We start from the raw sequence: 18574 nt of genomic DNA, 5'->3' as shown, positions 1-18574 counted from the left end.
GTGGATCGGTATTGGCATCAGTATTTAAGGTACTCTGCTCAGATCAAATTGGGGAGGAAAAATGCTGGATCAGAACGTCTCCAACTATGAATACTAGTGTTGCCAATTAATATGTTAATAACATGTTAACATGCTAAATTATAAACTCATTCTTTAATACCTGTAATACTAAGGTTGTGCTGATACCCATGCTGTACTGGTGTCAGCTCCGATGCTGGCACTTAAATGATGAGGATACGGATACCCATTACTGATAGCAGTGTGTGCCAGTACTTGGAATGTCACAACAGTCCAGTGTTATGGGTTGATGAGCAGAAGTTAAAAAAAAAATAAAAAATTGTAAGTCTGTCATGGCAGTATTTGACAGACAGAGACAGTTTGGAATTCTTCATAAGCAACTGGTTTCACTAATATGTCACAAATACACCAGATAACTCAACATACAAACGGCATAAAACACATTTACCTCAGTGGCTGAGCCAGGCTTGTTTCAGTACTCATCTCCAGCTGTGTCGACATGTACAGTTGAGTTAATATTGTTCCAAGTTGTTATCATGGGAGTGATTGTTAGAGAAATATATGGAAGGAACTAGAGGTTGGCACTCTTGTGGATTCCTAGGGGACCTGTCATAGTATCTTGCACGGGACTAATTTTTAGTGCCGTGCCCAGAAGCGGGAGGAAAACCAGCCCACTGCAGGCAGGAGCAGGCTGAAGCATGCATAAAGAGAGATCCCGCCAATAAATAACCAGCCTGGATAAAGTACAATCATCACTAAATCATATATATAAAATAAAAGAATAACAGTAAAAAGATTAAATGAACAAAGCCCCTCTAAAGAGTTGCGAAGCAAACATTCACATGAATGCACAAATTCTCAGAGCTTGCAGAAATGGCAGAGCTTTCAGTCCAACGGCCACACTGCCAAGCTCAGCAAAACACCAAAAAAAATGGTGTTTGGTGAAATTTTGTCACAGTGAGTCTAATGACCATGACTGCCATGTGATTTCATCAGAAAATGATGTACTTGTGAATAGACTATTGGATGAAAGTTCACAGACACCCATGTTGTCTATGGTGGATTTCCTTCCAAAACTGAATAATCCACTCAGACACAAATTAAAAAGTGGCATATTCTGCCAGCTCTGATTTGAAATGCTCAGTAACCTGGATTTATCTATGAAACATCCATGTTTCCAACAAAATCGACCTTTTTCAAAGCAATTAGAAGTCGCTGCACAATATTCGGCTTGAAATGCGAATCTTGCTTTACAGCAGTCAAAGTGTAGTGGAAGTGTATTCAATGAAAAGATATGAAATTTGATGTAGTGTTGCATTTTTGGTAGCTGGCAGCAGGTAGGAATGATGAGACTGAACGTAGAACAGAAACAGCCAGGTAGAGTATAGACTTAAAATCGCCGAGAACTTACCACGAAAATAGAACCTCTTTACAGCATTTGCCTTGTTTCACTCTAGAAAAGCCTACTAACCACTGAACAAGTAAGTAAACTTGCCAGCTTATACATGTTCCTTGTCTTTCCTTTGCTTGTTAGTCTTTGACAGCTTTGTCAGTTGTCAGTTATTCATTGCCAAATATAAGAAATGTATTATTCAAAATCTACCAGCACTTAACCTTTATCCATTAAACTTTGTTGTTCCTGGATGCCTCCCTATGCAGCCTTTTCTCATTACTGCGAGCAGTGGTCTAAGTTAAGTGCACTGGCACGGCAGCTGTGCTGTGACAGATTTGCGAACGCTGGTGAAAGAAAACCAATCTGGCCTAAGTGGCTGATTTTCGTCTGCACGTCGGGGGAACCACACTGAGAGTAACAGCTACAGCTGTTTTAGAGCATGTTGATTTTAAATGGTGCGTACATTGAGACCAGATGAGGTCACTTTGGGTTAGTCATGAATTCATCAGAGATCCACTGGGCTGTACATTTGAACATGCACTGTGTTCTATGCGCTGTCCTCCAGTGTCCAGCTCTTGCTGTGACAGATGTATGGCCACTTGTAGCTGTAAGGGTGAGCAGTGAGGTTGGTGGAAAATGAGGTCATGCTTTGGAGCACAGGTCTGCTGGCCTGGCCAAAGTGAAGCGTTATTCAGATACAGCACCATGTGCTCTCTTTATCTGCAGACATGAGTCAGGGTTCTCTCTACAATATCTGGAGGTCATTCTCTATTTTACCAGTCAGCTTGCTGTTAGTACTGTAGTGAATTGTGCTCTATTCACTATTCAGGGTTTTGTTTATTTATTTATTTGTTAGATGCAAAAGTCTGTTTAAAGACATTTAAAAATAAGTGCAGACGCATGTCTGATGAATGATGAAATACAGATTTGCTTACTGAAAAATGGGTTCAAGAGCTTTTAACGTCTTTTTCAAGAAAATCTTTTAACGCCTGTGAATTCAAGGGGTGGTGTGCATAGATGGGCTAACACTGAAACTATTCATGGTGAGTTGGATTAGTCTTAATGAGGTCTGAAGTTAGATGTTAATTCACTGAAGTGTATTAGTATTTTGCACAGAATAGGGGTTGTGTTTAAAATATTGATTTAGTAATATAAGGTCTTGGCTATACACTTATCAGTACAGTAATACTGTGATTAAGTGCCAGTTACCAATACAGCTTTGATACTGGCATAATGCAATGAGCATTACTGACACAGGTGGAAGGAACCACCGCTCTCTTGGGGTAATGATAGCCTGGGTTTGGTTTAGCCTTTAGCGTATCAGCCCACTAGTCAGGGTAGTGTGTCCACTATCCCTGCGATGCAGCTCTGTTGGTCAGCGCCCTGTTACATCAAACATGCCAATAAACCTTGAAAACTGCTGCTGCTCCCAGCATGAATGACTGTTGTACTTACTGAACTGTAGCAGTGACTGACGCTTATAGATGTAAGCGCAAGTGTATGGGAAGCACATTTGAGACAAATGGTTTGAGAAATTCAAATGTGAAACAACGTTCAACAGCCAGAGAAGCTGTTGCGTGCATATGTGTACAAACCAAAGGTTAAGCTATATATTATTCAGTTCTGTTTTTAAGTATTTTGCACAATAGAACAATTTTACTTTCACTTATTATTACATTAATTTGTTATACAGTTGTTGAATATGGTTTTTATTATTAGTTATGTAGTACTAAATACCACTCATAGTAAAAAAAAAAAAAAAAAAAAAAAAGTTTTTCTTAAGCATCTAAAATCAAATACATCTACACACACATACAAGTAAATGCTATTTGTTTAAGCTCAGGCTAATTATTTTTATTTGTGACAGAGCACAACTTTTTTCTTTTATTTTCCTCTAGGAGATTTCTCATACAGTGTTGCGAGTTTCATGGTCAGTGTATCCCTTTTTCAGGCTGTTTTGACTTGGTCTGGGCCACTTTTTTCCACAGTCATACAAAACCTCAATTGAGTAGTGGAATCACCCCTCCAGGGTTCCTTTTCCACATTTCCTGTGCCCTGCAGACCACCCCCCAACCTACCCCCTGCTTTAGCCCACGTCAGAAAACTTGGGTACACATGCAACTGGGAAGTCCGCCCGCTCGTTTGCTGGAAAATGGAGTCGGTGTTTGGTGCTGTGTACCATTTTCCACAGCAGCGTCAGCTGAGACTCGACAGGCTGTGGACCAGCTTAATTTACCAATTACATGGATTTCATTGCTGTCGAAAGCCAGCGAATTTTGGCATTCGCATGAAGAAAATCACAAATAATAAAATATCACTACTTGGGCCTGTGCATATTGATTATTAGATTTTACATTTGCTACAAAACTTTCCATGGTTGTCAGTTGGGGTGGGAGTCTCTTCGCACATCACAATTTGATTCGTTTATGATTCAGAGGACTGTGATGCAGTTGTACGATTATCGATGCATCTTTTTTTTTTTTTTTTTTCTTCTATGCAGGATATCTTTTTTCTCACCATGTGAAGACTTGGTACCTTGCATTTGTAATGATCTATAATGAATTTACTTTCAATATCTCGTATTAATAAAACAAATGGAGGTGATGTGGCAAGTGAACTGGAAGGCTCTCATTCACTGCTCTTGTTTGGAGCACATGAGACGCAGGCTGACACTCCTCTGCGATAAAATGCAGTTATAGTGACATAAAATCCAGTGGCATTGGGTGTCCACGCAGCATATTACTGCTCTTCTGCCCATTATCATCAGTGATTTCATAACTCACGGGGATCACTGTGTCAATAAAATATCTGCGAGACGAGACGCTGTATCTTGGCTCCAAAGTGTGCAACATGGCACGAAAGCCTTGGTTCTCAACGACTGAGAACGGATGCAAATCCGTGGCAGTAAAAGTCGTGATAGTGTAATTCGCTTCACCCTTTCTGAGTTGGGTGGAAGCTTTGACGTCGCTTGCTCAAAGGTCCTCTGGTTGGCAGCAAGTACAACTGGACAGAAAATGAGTGGGAACGTGTAATATAAATTCTCATGTTTGTTGTTTCCAAAATATTTTAGTTTAGCGTGCCACAGCTTGCATATAGTACGGCTCTTGAAGCTCAGGGGTCAAAAACAGCTCTTTTATAGCCCTGATGTGGCTCCACAGTAGAATTCGATTTTTAGGTACAAATAAAATAATCCTGCTGCAAAATAAAGCTATAGATGCAATAGATTGTCTTAAACGCTGCTAAATCACCACCCTAAAACCTTGAATTCCAGCGTGCAGACTGCACGTCACTTAGCAACGCAGACAGTTCTGCCTAGCTAGTAGCCAATGAAAAGGCAAAGAGAGATTTAAGACGAACATTTGGAGACAAATGGACTTATTCACATTTATGAACAACACAGTTGGTTTCCTGGTATGTTAAATCTTCAAAGGGAGAATGTCAAGCAGTAGAAAGTTGCAAAGATGAAATCAGGTTCTTGTTCGAATTGTACTGTTCCACATTAAAGGATGCTGCATTTACGTTCTGTGGCCTCAGGCAGAATTTAAGGTGGAATGGCAAAATTCGAACAAGAAGCTGTAAAACAAGAAGTGACTTCAGCTTCGCAAAACCGTTGAACGTTGAGAGACATTTTACGAGAAACTGTTGTACTTTTGAAGAAGTGTTTCTTGATTGAGATGGTGAGATGGTTTAAAGCAGAGCAAAGTAACTCTGTTTTCGTTTAATTTTTTTTTTTTTTTTAAACCTATACTACGAAATTGGCACATACTGAGACATATTGGACATTAAATGCTGTGACCCCCAAGATGGTTTGATTTTTGTTGAAAGGACAAAATGGCTCTTCTTAACATTTGGGTTGTGACTCCTGACCTAATCTAGATTTTAATACAGAGGCTGCCGGTCGGACTTCTCGCTCATCCACTTGTGGTTTTATGTGCCGTCACAGAGCGTCCGGGTGCTGCACTTTGAAGTTCCGCCTTTTGCGTTCTGTCAACATTACGTTATAAATTAATGTGTAGAAAATTGATTTTTGACGTTTGTGAATCGACTCAGAATAGTCCATGTCAGCATTGCAATGCATCTAATAATTGTTTTTTCTCCCCACCCATAATTGTCAGAAATAAATCCCTTTTGCTGGTAACTGTTGGAATATTAGGTATATTCCAGACCTGAACACACCAGGCTTTACAACATATGCACCATTTAGTTCAGAGTGTTTAGGCAGAAAAAAAGCTTTGGACTTGGTTTAACGGACCCTCTACATTAAAATTGTATCTTTTTTTTCTTAAAAAAAAAAAATCATTCTTGGTGTGAATAGGCCTCAACAGTCCAGCCCCAGCCTTGATTGGTTTTGGCTGTCAGCGATTGGTATCAGCCCGAAAACACTGATTGGTCCATTTCTTGATAGGACATCAGTAGCTTATTTGTGGGAAATTTTAGTTTGATGTTAGTGATGAGCTAACAGTAGTGTACATTCACTTCTCTCACTGAATTTAATGCTACTCATGCCAGCTCTACTTAAACACAGAAATTTAAAGCATTTGAAGTCCGTAGCATTCACGTTACATGTTCTTTACTTCATATGTTGTAGTTTTTTTTTCAGTATAGCATTACTCTGCGTATAATTGGGGTAGCCTTTCATCCTGTTAGCTGTCTACTGAGTGGTTCGGCATAGATTTGGGATTTAGTTGAATAAAACCATTTACTTCATACACATGGATTTTCTAACAGCAAACATTTAATGTAAATTATGACTACAAACTTGACAAGTCAGAGAAATACATGCATTGGTGAGATACTGCTGCTGTGGGTTTCTTTTTCAATGATACTCCCAAATAAGAAATTTACTGTAACTTTTAATTTGATTTTTTTCAGTCGAGTAATTGAGACGGCCCAAAAAAATGCAGCTGCTGTCCGTTTGCTTTTGTCTCCTGGTGTTTCATAAAATGATGTCACATGTCAAAGAATTATGGCCTAACCCAAGTTCTTCCCTCAAATGTGCCCCGTCACCATATATGATTCAGAGGGAAGAGAATAACAGACGTGAAATGTATGATTATTAGCTGTGCAGCTTGCTTGTGCTTACTTTTCCATTTGTGCTCTGTAGCTGCAGGCTTCAGAGGAACACACCATGGAACTTATTACATGCACACTCATAAATGGCCCATTCAGCTCCTTCTGACCACTCTCAAAGGGATTCTGTGTCACCAATGAAGGCACTGGTGCTGGCTAGAATACTGTCTGGGACAAGCTCTCACTCTCTAGCTAAAGTCTGACTATTGTTTTTAAGGTGCTCATTTTTGTTTTTCATTTTTTACTTTTCGTTTTCTTGTGTTATTGCCGTTTAGAAGATGATATGAGTTCTGGAAAGTTCCACTGCATAATGTAATGATGTTCCTTGGAAGTACTTGTCTTTTGTGTTTTCTGTGCGTAGTGCCGATGTTAGTTTAACTTATTTACTGTTAGGAAGTTCTATCTGAAGTCTGAGTCAGCCGAGCAGACTGTCCTAAAGTGACTTGTCGTGGCTTGCTAGGTTAACTTTAAGGGGGGGGTGGGGGGGGGGAACTCCTGTCAGGATCACTTAATAATGGATGACCGCACAGCTCAGTCAATTTGGAGACCATTAGCTCTCCCACTACGCCTTTGTTTTCTAAGGTTTCCAGGCATTCCTGCTCAATTTTTTTTTGGTAACAGCATGGTCCATATTTGCAAAGGTTTTGAGGGGATATGTTGAGCTGTGTAAGGCCACTTTCACGCCTGCCTTGTTTAGTTCAGTCTGTTTTGACAGGTGTCAAACGCTCCATCAAAAATGCAGGTCTCAGGCCACATCCAAGCAAAACGTGGTTCAGTTTGCTGCTGGTGAAAATGCGTTTTTATGGTCCGCACCAAACGAGGAAATTCAACAGAAGAGCATTTCTCGTCTTGTAGCAGCACATCAGCAGTGGGCAGTCAGCCAGATTTAAACATTGTAATCTTGACAGAGGTCCAGATCATTTTTGCAGCACAAGCTGCTGCTGATAACGGCAGACAAGCAATAGTCAAGCATTTGACTTCGGAAAGTATATTTTATAGGTGGTGCCAGACGTTGGCAAGGTGATTGGTTGCATTAAAATACTTTTTCACAATTAAACATAAGTAAACCAAATCATAGAGTAATGGCAGTCACATAAGGTTGATTTTCATTCCTCCAATTGTCCAATAGGCAAGGCAAGGCAAGTTTATTTATACAGCACCTTTCATACACGACGGTCATTCAAAGTGCTTTACAAATGAAAAAATACAGAAAAATGTAATTAATGTAAATAAAATAAAATTTATGTAAATTAAAAAAATTTTTTAAAACATAATTAAAACAACATGATTTAAAAGAAGTTAATCAAATTTAAAAGGAGATAAAAATTAGAATAAAAATAAGAAACATGATTAAAACAATAGATATAAAGAAGTTAAATGAATGAGGATAAGAGTGCCGTTACAGGATAAAAGTGGATTAAACTGAGCTAAAGGCTCAAACATGAAGGTTTTCATTCTGGATTTAAAAGTGTCGAGTGTTGGGGCTCTTCTGATGCTCTCTGTCAACTGGTTCCATTTCAGAGCAGCGTAGTAGCTAAATGCCACCTCTCCGTGTTTAGTTTTTACCTTAGGCTGCACTAACTGACCAGTTCCTGATGATCTGAGAGTTCTGCCCGGCTCATATTGCTGGAGCACATCTAATAAATATACTGGTCCTGCACCATTACGACATTTAAAGACCAGTAATAGTACCTTAAAGTCTATCCTGTAACATACTGGTATCCAGTGTAGGGATTTAAGGATAGGAGTGATGTGCTCCCTTCTTTTACTCCTAGTGAGAACTCTGGCAGCTGCGTTTTGAATCAGCTGAAGCTGTTTGATTGTCTTTTTTGGGAGTCCAGTTAGGAGCCCATTACAATAATCAATCCTACTAGAAACAAAGGCGTGGATGAGTTTCTCCAGGTCTGCTTTAGCCAGAAAATCTCTGATTTTGTTGATGTTTTTGAGGTGATAGAAAGCTGATTTGGTGACAGCTTTGACATGACTGTTAAAAGTGAGATCAGAGTCCATTTATACACCAAGGTTACGTACTAGATCTTTAGATTTTAGGCCTCTCGAATCTAGATAGGCAGCTAGTCTGTGTCTTTCATTGCTATTCCCAAGTAAAATAATCTCTGTTTTATCTTTATTCAACTGCAGAAAGTTGTGTTTCATCCATTTGTTTATGTGCTCAAGGCATTTGCACAGTGAGTCTAGGGGATCGTAGTCATTTGGGCAGAGAGCCATGTAGATCTGAGTGTCATCTGCATAGCTGTGGTAAGATATCCCATAAGTATGCATGATTTCACCTAGAGGAATCATATATAAATTAAATAAGATTGGCCCAAGAATTGAACCCTGGGGTACACCACAGGTAGTAGTTGGGCACCATAGTGTGTATAACGCATTCAAGAATCTAAATGAGATATGGATCTACTTGAAAGTTGAAATAAGTAGCATTTCTTTGACATATTTGGTACACCATGTTTAAACTAGCTGAACCAAAGAGAGAAAGCTGGCACAAAAGCACATGCTCCAGGGCAGGCTTTGTCTCCTCTGACTGCTGCTGCTTGCTGTTATTGGTCTTCTTGAGTGTGTATCAAAGACATTGCCTCAGGCATTTACAACCATGATCTGTTAATTAGCCTCGAACTCTCATGAAATGAAAAATGGATGCTTTTGAAGAATACTCAACCATTTATTTAGTCTGAGTGGTAAACGTTTGACTTCACGTTCTGCCTGGAGAAAGAAAATCGGTGATATAAACAAGACCTCACAGGCTCCTTAAAGGGGTGATCATAACGGCAGCTATTGGTATAAACAGGGTTTTCCCCCAAATATATTACGAGGTGGCCGCCTCTGTCAGTTTTCGTGTTCGCTACAGCTTTTGACGAAACTCTTGACGGGTGTCGTGGAAAACATTTGTCTTCTAACACACGTTGCACTCAGTGGATTTTTCATTTGTAACTGGCAGGTGTGACACTTAATCGTAATCAGCGCATTGGGAAATGTATCGCCAAAACTGGAGCAGCAGTAAAAGCGTGGCTGTAACTGGCTATGAGGACACTGAGGTAGACGAGAGCCATAAGCTGAACCGCCCACTGCGTTTATCTCTGCACAGACCACCATGCTGACGCTACACAGTGCAGTTTTAACTTCTTGAGATGTAACATTACAGGTATGCAGCACACGCTAACTTACAACATAGCTATGACAAAATATGAGCGTTTCTGAGTGAGATTAACAGATTATGGTTGTAAGATGCAACCGCCAAGACTCGTTTTTTATTTGGACCACTAATAATGTTGCACATAATCAGCATGCTTTAGTCTTGTTCGAGGGGCTGCTCGGTTTAGGCCACAGACTCGGTAGTTGTCTATATTAGCGATTAGACGAAGAATTATGTTTGTTCAAACTTTGGGAAAAAGAATAAATGAAAGCAAAAACAATAATGGATGGGTAAAAAAGGAGCAATGATTTGATTAAAAGGTCTGAAGGAGAAATTGAGACTGTGGTAATACATGTTTGACGGTTAGTTTAGTTTCTGTTTGGTGTAGCTCACTTTTCTGAAATATAATTAGCTACTATGAAATAGTTGTTTTGAAAGGTAATCACTTAGTTGTTACATAATTATTAGAGCATCTTAAATACTTTGCTTTAAAAATGTTTTCTTGAGTCAGTTGAAGGCACGGATCAGGATGGCGCAACCTTGATTGACGCCACATCTCGATTGTAAAGTTTTGTCCCCCCCCCCCAGAAAATTCTCTAAAAATAAAATTATCTGTTGTTTTAGATTGTGTGTCTGACTTTCTTAAGGATAAATATTCTGAAATTCTGATAAAATGAAATAACACACTAGACACTCTTTCTATGGCAATTTTATTGCCCTCAGTATGTGAGGTTTCTATCACTGCTATCATGGAGTGGAAGTGTCAAACTTTTATCCATCTGTCTGTCTACCTACCTAATAAACTAGTCCGAAATGGTTCTTTACAGTGTCTGCGGTAAAAGATAACATTATGTGCTTTTGCAAGCCTCGAGACCATTTTTAAGGTGTTTTGAAAAGAGAGATGCGTAAATGCGTTTTGCTTGTGTTTTGCAGAAGAGATGTCTTGTGTGTCTGGCACCCTGGGTGGGGCACTGTTAAGCATTCTTCTGTGCTGAACAATCAGATAATGGTTAGAAGAGCTTGTAGTAACAGAAGGGGGCAAGACTAGTTGTTGCCGTTGGCAAATTCCCCTGAGCTTGATGGTTTCATAATGAATCAAAGCGATCATGAACATATCAAGAGCACATCTAGCAAAGCTACAGCATTAACCACCTAGCTAGACTGACAGGTACAATGCTGTTGCCATGTTTGCAGTTGCGAAAAAATGCAGCATGAACCCCCGAGGAAGACAGGGTAACATGGGGCACCTGCTGTTTTTCCACCTTCTGACAAACGCAGCATGATCCCCTCTAAAGTTGTTCTGGATCTGCACAGTAAGAGGTAGCTGCCTCAGGCTTATCAAGCTTTATATGAATAACAGTTGTTCTATAGCGCTGAAGAGTCTGTGCTGCACTCATTAGGCAGTAAGCTTGAATATTCAGCCAAGCAGCTGTGGGATCAAACTTAAAGCTGGTCTTTACAAAGGGGCTTACCAGATTGTATAAAGGGCCTTAGATTTCTTGCTTTGTGTGTGTGTGTGTGTGTGTGTGTGTGTGTGTGTGTGTGTGTGTGTGTTTATAGAACTTCTATATTAACTTTGTTGTTTTTCTTTTCACAGATTTCCCAAAAAGGCAAACAGGTAAGCAAGTCACTTATAACGAAACACTTAAACCAATTTTTGCCATCAGAGTTATCTCTAGAGATGCAGCCTGTCTGAAGAACAGCAGGCTGGGTGCAGCACACGCCAAACAGTGGCCCACAGTGAGGCACAGTGAGCCAGACCTACAAAGGGCCTCTTTTGCTGTGTAGCCCATCTCTGCAGTAACTGCCCTGGAGAACAGAGGACTCTTACACAACATGCTATGCAGGGCGAAGTGTAAGACAGGGCTTAGGAAGCAGGCACAGGGTAGAGTTGGGCTGGGCTGGGCTGGGCTGGGTTTAGCTGGGAGGGACATGGAGGCAGTGTTCTGTTTACTTCACACACCCTGTGCCCTTCCACAATCTGCAGGCTACGTTTAGACTCCATCAGTTATGTGTTTTTTCGTTTGTTTGTATATTTGTGTTTGTTTTATTTATTTTTTTATTTTTAATTGATCTGCTGAATGAGTGGAAGCATGTGAGCTGACCTTTGACCTCCCAGCCCTGTCTCTGTTTGCAGAACCAGTAGTATTCTCAGCAGAGACCATCCCCCTGACAAGCGGCCCAAAAGTGACAAACCGGCCATTCCTCCAGTGCATGACTCAACATTTGACTCTACAGGTACAAGCTCGCTCTCTCTCTCTCGCTCTCTCTCTCTCGCTCTCTCTCTCTCGCTCTCTCTCTCTCGCGCGCGCTCTCTCGCGCGCGCTCTCTCTCTCGCTCTCTCTCTCTCGCGCACGCTCTCTCTCGCTCGCTCTCTCTCGCTCTCTCTCTCTCTCTCGCGCGCTCTCTCTCTCTCTCTCTCTCTCTCGTGCGCTCGCGCTCTCTCTCTCACTCTCTAGCTCTCTCTCTCGCCCTCTCACGTACGTGCACGCTCGCTCTCTCTCCCCCTCTACAGGTACAAGCGCGCTCTCTCTCTCTCGCGTGCTCTCTCTCCCTCTACAGGTACAAGCGCTCTCTCTCTCTCTCTCTCTCTCTCTCTCTCTCTCTCTCTCTCTCTCTCTCTCTCTCTCTCTCTCTCTCTCTCTCTGTCTCTGTCTCTCTCTCTCTCTCTCTCTCTCTCTCTCTCTCTCTCTCTCTCTGTCTCTCTCTGTCTCTCTCTCTCTCTCTCTGTCTCTCTCTCTCTCTCTCTCTCTCTCTCTCTCTGTCTCTGACTGTCTCTGTATACTCTGCAAAAGCTTTGGACACCTGAGAAGATTACATTTTAACTATCTGGAAATATATTATTTCCAAACCAACACCTGATTTGGCTAATTAATACTTAAGTATGTTAAAAGTATGCCGATGATGAAATTTAACAAGCCTGTGTGATGGCTGGAGGCTCCCAGGAGAAATCTGGAACCAAACTTTGATCATTAAGAAAGACAGTATGCTTGAGGCTTAAAAACCCTACTATATGAAATATTTGTAAAATATCAAAAATAAATTTGGAAAATCTTGGATTTTTTTATTTAAACCTGGAAATAACAACAAAGTTTTAGAATTTAGGAAAATGTAAAACAAATGTTATGAGAAGTGAAATGTATTATGCAATATTCTACATTGTTTTTTATTTCTAGGTCACTTGTTCTAATTTAAGCACATTTGTGACACTGAACATGTTTTGCGGCCTTTGAATAAAAGGTCTGATTCTTGCATCTTAACCCTCCATTGAAGCTTGTGTTCCGACACTCAGGCTCTTTAGAGGCTTTTACACAAACTTACTGAACCCACACCAGCTCGAGTACACACAGTCACTAAAGCAAAACAGGGAAATGCCACCAAATACTAAGAAATTCTTAAGTTCATGTACATATTTTTAAAATTCTGCTTTTCACTCATATTGTTATGCTGATAATGTAATTTGTAATGACCAGTGTTGTATTAAACTGAAAAAGAATGCAAATACAAGCATTTGCACTGGTGGCCTCAGGCTTTTGGAGCCCTGTATGTATGCTTGTATTTTGGTATTTGTTCTCTCTTTGGCTTGTCACTTTCTCTCCTCATCCTAATGGGTTACTGCAGAGCATGTGTGGTTTCTGAGGGAACTGAAGTGCTCTGTGCTTCCTCACATTGACATTCAGCTCTTACAATGGCAACGCTTTTCCTCTGCGCAAGGCATACACGTGAGCTTGTGCTTATCCAGTGGCTGCTGAGGAACTGGCTCAAACAGCCCTATGATTCAGAGTTGCTGACCATAAACTATGCATATGTTCCTGGCCCTGTTTTTGGCAGTGAGCAGGCACTATCACAGATGGGGGAACTCCTTTTTTTCATCAACTACTGGGAAGCAGAAATGCAAATGAAAGTTTTGTGCTCATTTCATGTGGTGATTATGGTGGGTCAATCATATTTTATGGTATGGTTCACATTGTGAGAGGCTGAATGATGAAGAAAAAGCTAAATTGACACACATTCTGAATGCTTAACTTGTTAAGTAATTGCGCGCTTGAAATGTTGCAGTGCTCTGCTAATGTTAAATGGCCCCTAAAAGTTTAGATATGTCTTTTTCACAGTTCAGAGCATTGCTGCAGGCTCCTTGGCTGAATGGGGAAAAAACATACTTGTAATTATATGCAAATTTAAAGAATATGTCACCAGCCAGGCTGTGACTTTCATTTTTCTAAAATACTTTGGATTTGTACACTGTGGTTTCGTAGTAGATAATTCCTAGAAAAATAAGTATGCAGTTTAAGGAGGTTTTTCTAAAATACTTTGGATAACTTCCATGATTGCAGTGTTGGACAACGAAACTGCACATGAACACCGCTGCAACTTAGGAGTCCACCAGTTCAGTTTCTTAGGTTTGTCGTGCTTTTTTCGGAAGGCTTGGCCACACCGGCCCTTCACAGATAAAATTGGTCTCTATTTTTAAACCTTTCACTAGTAATTGGGAGCAGTCTCTTTAGCTGTGGTGGTGTAACAATGCACAAAGTTCAAATTCAGTTTAGCTGCTTTTCTGCTATCAGGCAAAACAGCTGTGGGACCAGTTATGGTTTCTTTTTTTACGTTATACCACTAAATCAGAACCTGAAAATACCCAAGAAAACTGCACAAATGAGTGGTTAACTGCTAACAGTCTAATAGCCATGCGTAGACCACCCATCACAAAGCGTGCTTGATTTCCGTCACTCCACCTCCAGGTTCTCAGCATGTGCTCCTTGCTTCTTTATCCTCTCTGTTGGTGTTATTTGAGCAACTATTAATGAAGCAGCCAGTACTGCAGTGGGTTTCACCTGTAGCTGGATAGCTAGCTTCTTTAGCATCAGCGTCGACTGGCAGGGTACAGCTTAAAGCTCCAAAGAAAAGCATCTTTCTGTCACTTCAGTACGAGACACTTGAATTTATGCTCTCATAACTGAGCCCATACTACAGTGGGAGGCACTGTGTTAGCTTAGCCTAGCAAACTGCAGCTTAAAGCACTACAGATTGGGTCCGATTTCGGCTCTCTGTCACTCCACTATCAATCAGTCGGCTTTGCATCTTGGTGCTGTAAGATTTCGTCATTTATACTTGTGATGGCTATGTCGTTACGTCATCCCACTGAACAGTTCTGTCCAAATACGGTTAGCTAAGACTGAGCCCTTTTTTTTTTAAGTGTCCAGTGTCGAAACCCCACTGGAACATTTACCCCCTGTGCTCAGAGACCTTTGGCCCTGCAGTGGAAAAGAGGCCTTTCATATGTTCTTATAAGTAATGTTGGGTTTCATACCTTATTTCTCGATATGATAGGTTTTTCTTTAAAGAAGTACCAGAAAGGACCTGAGTATGTGCCTTGTGTTCATACATCAATGGTTGTAAATCTGTGTGGCATGCATGCAAGTGCTTTAGGACGCGGATATTTTCAGGTTTGTTTATGATTTGCATTTTTTTAAGGTCAAAATTCAGTTCATGTTTTGATATTTTGTGTTAAATATTGCTTTTAAAAAGTTTATATACTTTTAGTATGCAACCTTTTGAAAATTATATACTAACATAAATCCCGCTCATCACACTTTATTCTGATAGGATGCATCCAGATGCCTTGTAGACAGTGGTTTCCACAAAGTAAGAAGCACGAAAGACCCTCAGAAGAGGCGTAAGGGCATCAGCAAGACTCTTAATTTTCAGAATACAGTTTACATTTTTTTTGATGCACCTTAAAATTGCTACACTTTTACTTAGCTGCTCATCGAGCCCACAGAGAACAGATTCTGTGTGCTCATTTCTCCTACAGAATCCCATTTCGTTCCTCATGTTTGCACCTGTCCTGATGCATGAATCTAAACCACCAGTTCAATGTGTTCTCCGTTGCGCTTTCATTTGTTCTCATTATATTTCCTGATGAGTGTTGGCTAAATTAGTATTCAAGATAAGAACGTCTGTCCAAGGTTGGTTAGATGGAAGATTTGAGGCTGCTTAACTAATTAATAAAGACCCTAATTAAGAGCCGTTTCATCACGGGCAGTAGACATGTAGCTGGTAATTGCCAACATATGTCAAGATTGAAGCCCCATCGTCTTTGGTTGTTTGCATTTGCTTCACGTGTCTTGCCTTCTTTTTCAGCTTTTGAGGAAAAACGGAGGCAAGAAAAATCTATAATGAAGTGATTAAGTCTGCATGCCCATGCTTGACTGTCATGGGATACTCTACGGTGTGGTAGTTCAGAAGGTTTGACTGAAAATCAGCCCCTCTCTATTTGATTGTCAGAGAGAAATACAAGACGTGATGTATTATGTAAACATTGTTAGGCTTTTAAAACATACTGTTCGCTGCTGTTTCATACAGTCCATGGAAACTAAGCTGTTAAACAGCCAGTTTTGGGTTGTTTTTGTCAAAAACTTATACAGTATATCTGCCCATTAACATTGAAGTTTTAGTTTGGGGCAGTCGTGGGCTGGAGGTCAGGGAACTGGCCCTGTAACCGGAAGGTTGCTGGTTCACTCCCCAGGGCCGACAGTCCATGACTGAGGTGTCCTTGAGCAAGACACCTAACCCCCAACTGCTCCCTGGGCACCTTGGATAGGGCTGCCCACCGCTCCGAGCAAGTGTGCTCACTGCCCCTAGTGTGTGTGTATTCACCAGTTTGTATGTGGTATTTCACTTCAAACATGGGTTAAATGCAGAGGTGGAATTTCCCCATTTGCGTGATGAAAGAAAAAAAAAAGTATCACTTAATCAGCGTTTCAGCCTAGGTTGCTTTTTGATTGAGGCACAGTTGGGGCCGAAAGATTTGGGGGAAAATATTAATTTTTTATTTTTTTCTGATCTGTATTGTAACTGGGACTTAAATTGCAGCTGTTTTTATTAATTAAAGTCTTATTGTTGGTCAAGATCATGAACACATGGCCAGCATAACAACTTTTTCTGGCTTCATGCTTAAACGCTGCGAGTTACTGCCAATTAATTTTGTTTGTGTGATCTTGGACGTAGCACTTATGTAGCATAGCACATATAATTTTTTTCTAATTGCAATTTTAATAGAAATCTAATTAATCTTTCAGCCCTAGGCACAATAAATAACAGCCAGTCTGAATAAAGCTTATTTACATGCCCAAGTCTTAAGGGCACAACCTGTTTAATTCTAAGAGGTAAATGGAGGTTGGAAAATTATCAAGAAATAATGGATTATGGCTAGTTTTGGTACATAAACATCTTATAATTGGATCTCAGAGGGTGAAAAAAGGTATGGGTTCACACTTTAATTACTCACTCTCAAAACTAAAAACTTACATTGTGGTTTTATGGTAGATAGACAGTGAATAATTCATAGTAAAATAATTCTTAGCTGAATAATAACTACTAAAATAATATCAGAATAATAAGTATGCAGTTTAAGGAGATGTGAAAACCAGCCACACTCATTCTTTGTTTATTTGCATTCTTTTACCTTTGTCATCCTGTCATTTGTCTTTGTTTTGTCTGCTGTTTGTGTTGTGTTGCTCCATGGGGGGTGGGGCAGAAGCGCTGGTACAGAAGAGTGGATGTGCTGTGGCCGAGGGAACCCCCGAGTCATGTGGTAAGATCTTCCTGCTTCTGCTGGGCTGGGGCTCCTCTGTCTCATGACCTTTCCTCTCTCTCTCTCCATGCTGTCTGCTCATAGTCATATCTGTCTGATAGGCCAGCCCTGTGCATGCACTGGACTCACACTACACCTCAGTCACTCATAAACCTCAGTTAAAACTGCCTTGCTTTTCTCCATGGTGGCCAGGATTTACTGTGGTTTTAAAAGCAGAAATAGAGCAAGGATTTTTTTTCCTCACAGGGCTGATGCCACCTTGCTTTTCTATTCCATCGATTTTTCATTGTTGCTCAAGCACTATCTTGGATACGCTATGAGAGCTAACAGAATCTTTTCTCAATCCATCTTGGGACACAGCCTAGTTAGACCCCCATCTATGCTCCTGATACCAAGTGATTTGGTGTCAAATCCTCAGATTCTCTTCCAGTATGCCAAACTGCCAAGTTGCAGTGATTTACTTCTTTTGCTTATTAGCTTCATGAATGTCCTGCATAAACAGTGTACATTGTTCAATGCTGTGAATAATCTTCAATTCACAAACAAAATCTTCCTCCTTAAAGCGAACCAGATGGGAGCAAGCCAGATGGGTCCATGAAAAGCTGCTGCAAGTACCTTTAGAGCTGGTTTTCTGCCTTACCATGGGGCTTGATACTCATATTGCTTATAAAGAGGATTGGGAGTTCATCTTCACAACATTGCGCATGTCACTTTTGTGTTGGCGACATGCAAAAAGGGTTAGGACACTATAGTTTAGACTTGTTTCTCAGTCCACATCCTTGTGTGCCCCCTCCTCTGCACATTTTAGTGTTCTACTTTACCTTCTCCTGACACAAGTCTAATGTGCTGCTCTGCTTGTGCGTGAACTGGCTAATTTATATAATCACCCCCGAATAACCGTATATGGTTAACAACAACCACAGTAGGCAATGCAGCATATGTAAAGCTGAATTCAAGTAGTGCAAATAAGAATTTACTACTGCACCTGATTGTGCTTTTCTGCTGGGATTTGTGTACAATCATATGCAAAAGTTTGAACACCTCTGGTCAGACTACATTACATAACATTAAAACCATTAAAACTCCTTGTATCTACACTGATTGTCCATTTTATCGGCTCCACTTACTGTATAGGTGCACTTTGTGGTTCTGCAGTTACAGACTGTAGTCCATCTGTTTCTCTGCATACTTTGTTAGCACCCTTTTACCCTGTTCTTCAATGATCAGGACCACCGCAGAGCAGGTATTGTTTGGGTGGTGGGTCATTCTCAGCACTGCAGTGACACTGAATTGGTGGTGGTGTGTCAGTCTGTTGAGCCTGAATGAGTAGATCATACACAGCAGTACTGCT

At 40.6% G+C, this 18574-nt stretch overlaps 1 protein-coding gene across 3 annotated transcripts in view; it reads left to right on the top strand.

Annotated features, from left to right (window-relative positions):
• The window catches only part of arhgef12a (Rho guanine nucleotide exchange factor (GEF) 12a), a 71966-nt gene that overhangs the window by 17860 nt on the left and 35532 nt on the right, over window positions 1-18574 (top strand). For 2 of the 3 annotated variants that reach the window (XM_017713063.2, XM_017713062.2), the window contains exons 2-4: window positions 11227-11247; window positions 11767-11867; window positions 17167-17223. In XM_017713063.2, the coding sequence (XP_017568552.2) occupies window positions 11227-11247; window positions 11767-11867; window positions 17167-17223 (179 nt within the window). The remainder of the gene's footprint in view (window positions 1-11226; window positions 11248-11766; window positions 11868-17166; window positions 17224-18574) is intronic. The other variant, XM_017713064.2, reaches the window with a different exon arrangement.

The sequence above is a fragment of the Pygocentrus nattereri genome, chromosome 17 (assembly GCF_015220715.1).
Source record: "Pygocentrus nattereri isolate fPygNat1 chromosome 17, fPygNat1.pri, whole genome shotgun sequence".
Lineage (NCBI taxonomy): Eukaryota > Metazoa > Chordata > Actinopteri > Characiformes > Serrasalmidae > Pygocentrus > Pygocentrus nattereri.
The sequence above is the reverse complement of the archived record's forward strand: the minus strand, read 5'-3'. Positions and strand labels throughout refer to the sequence as shown.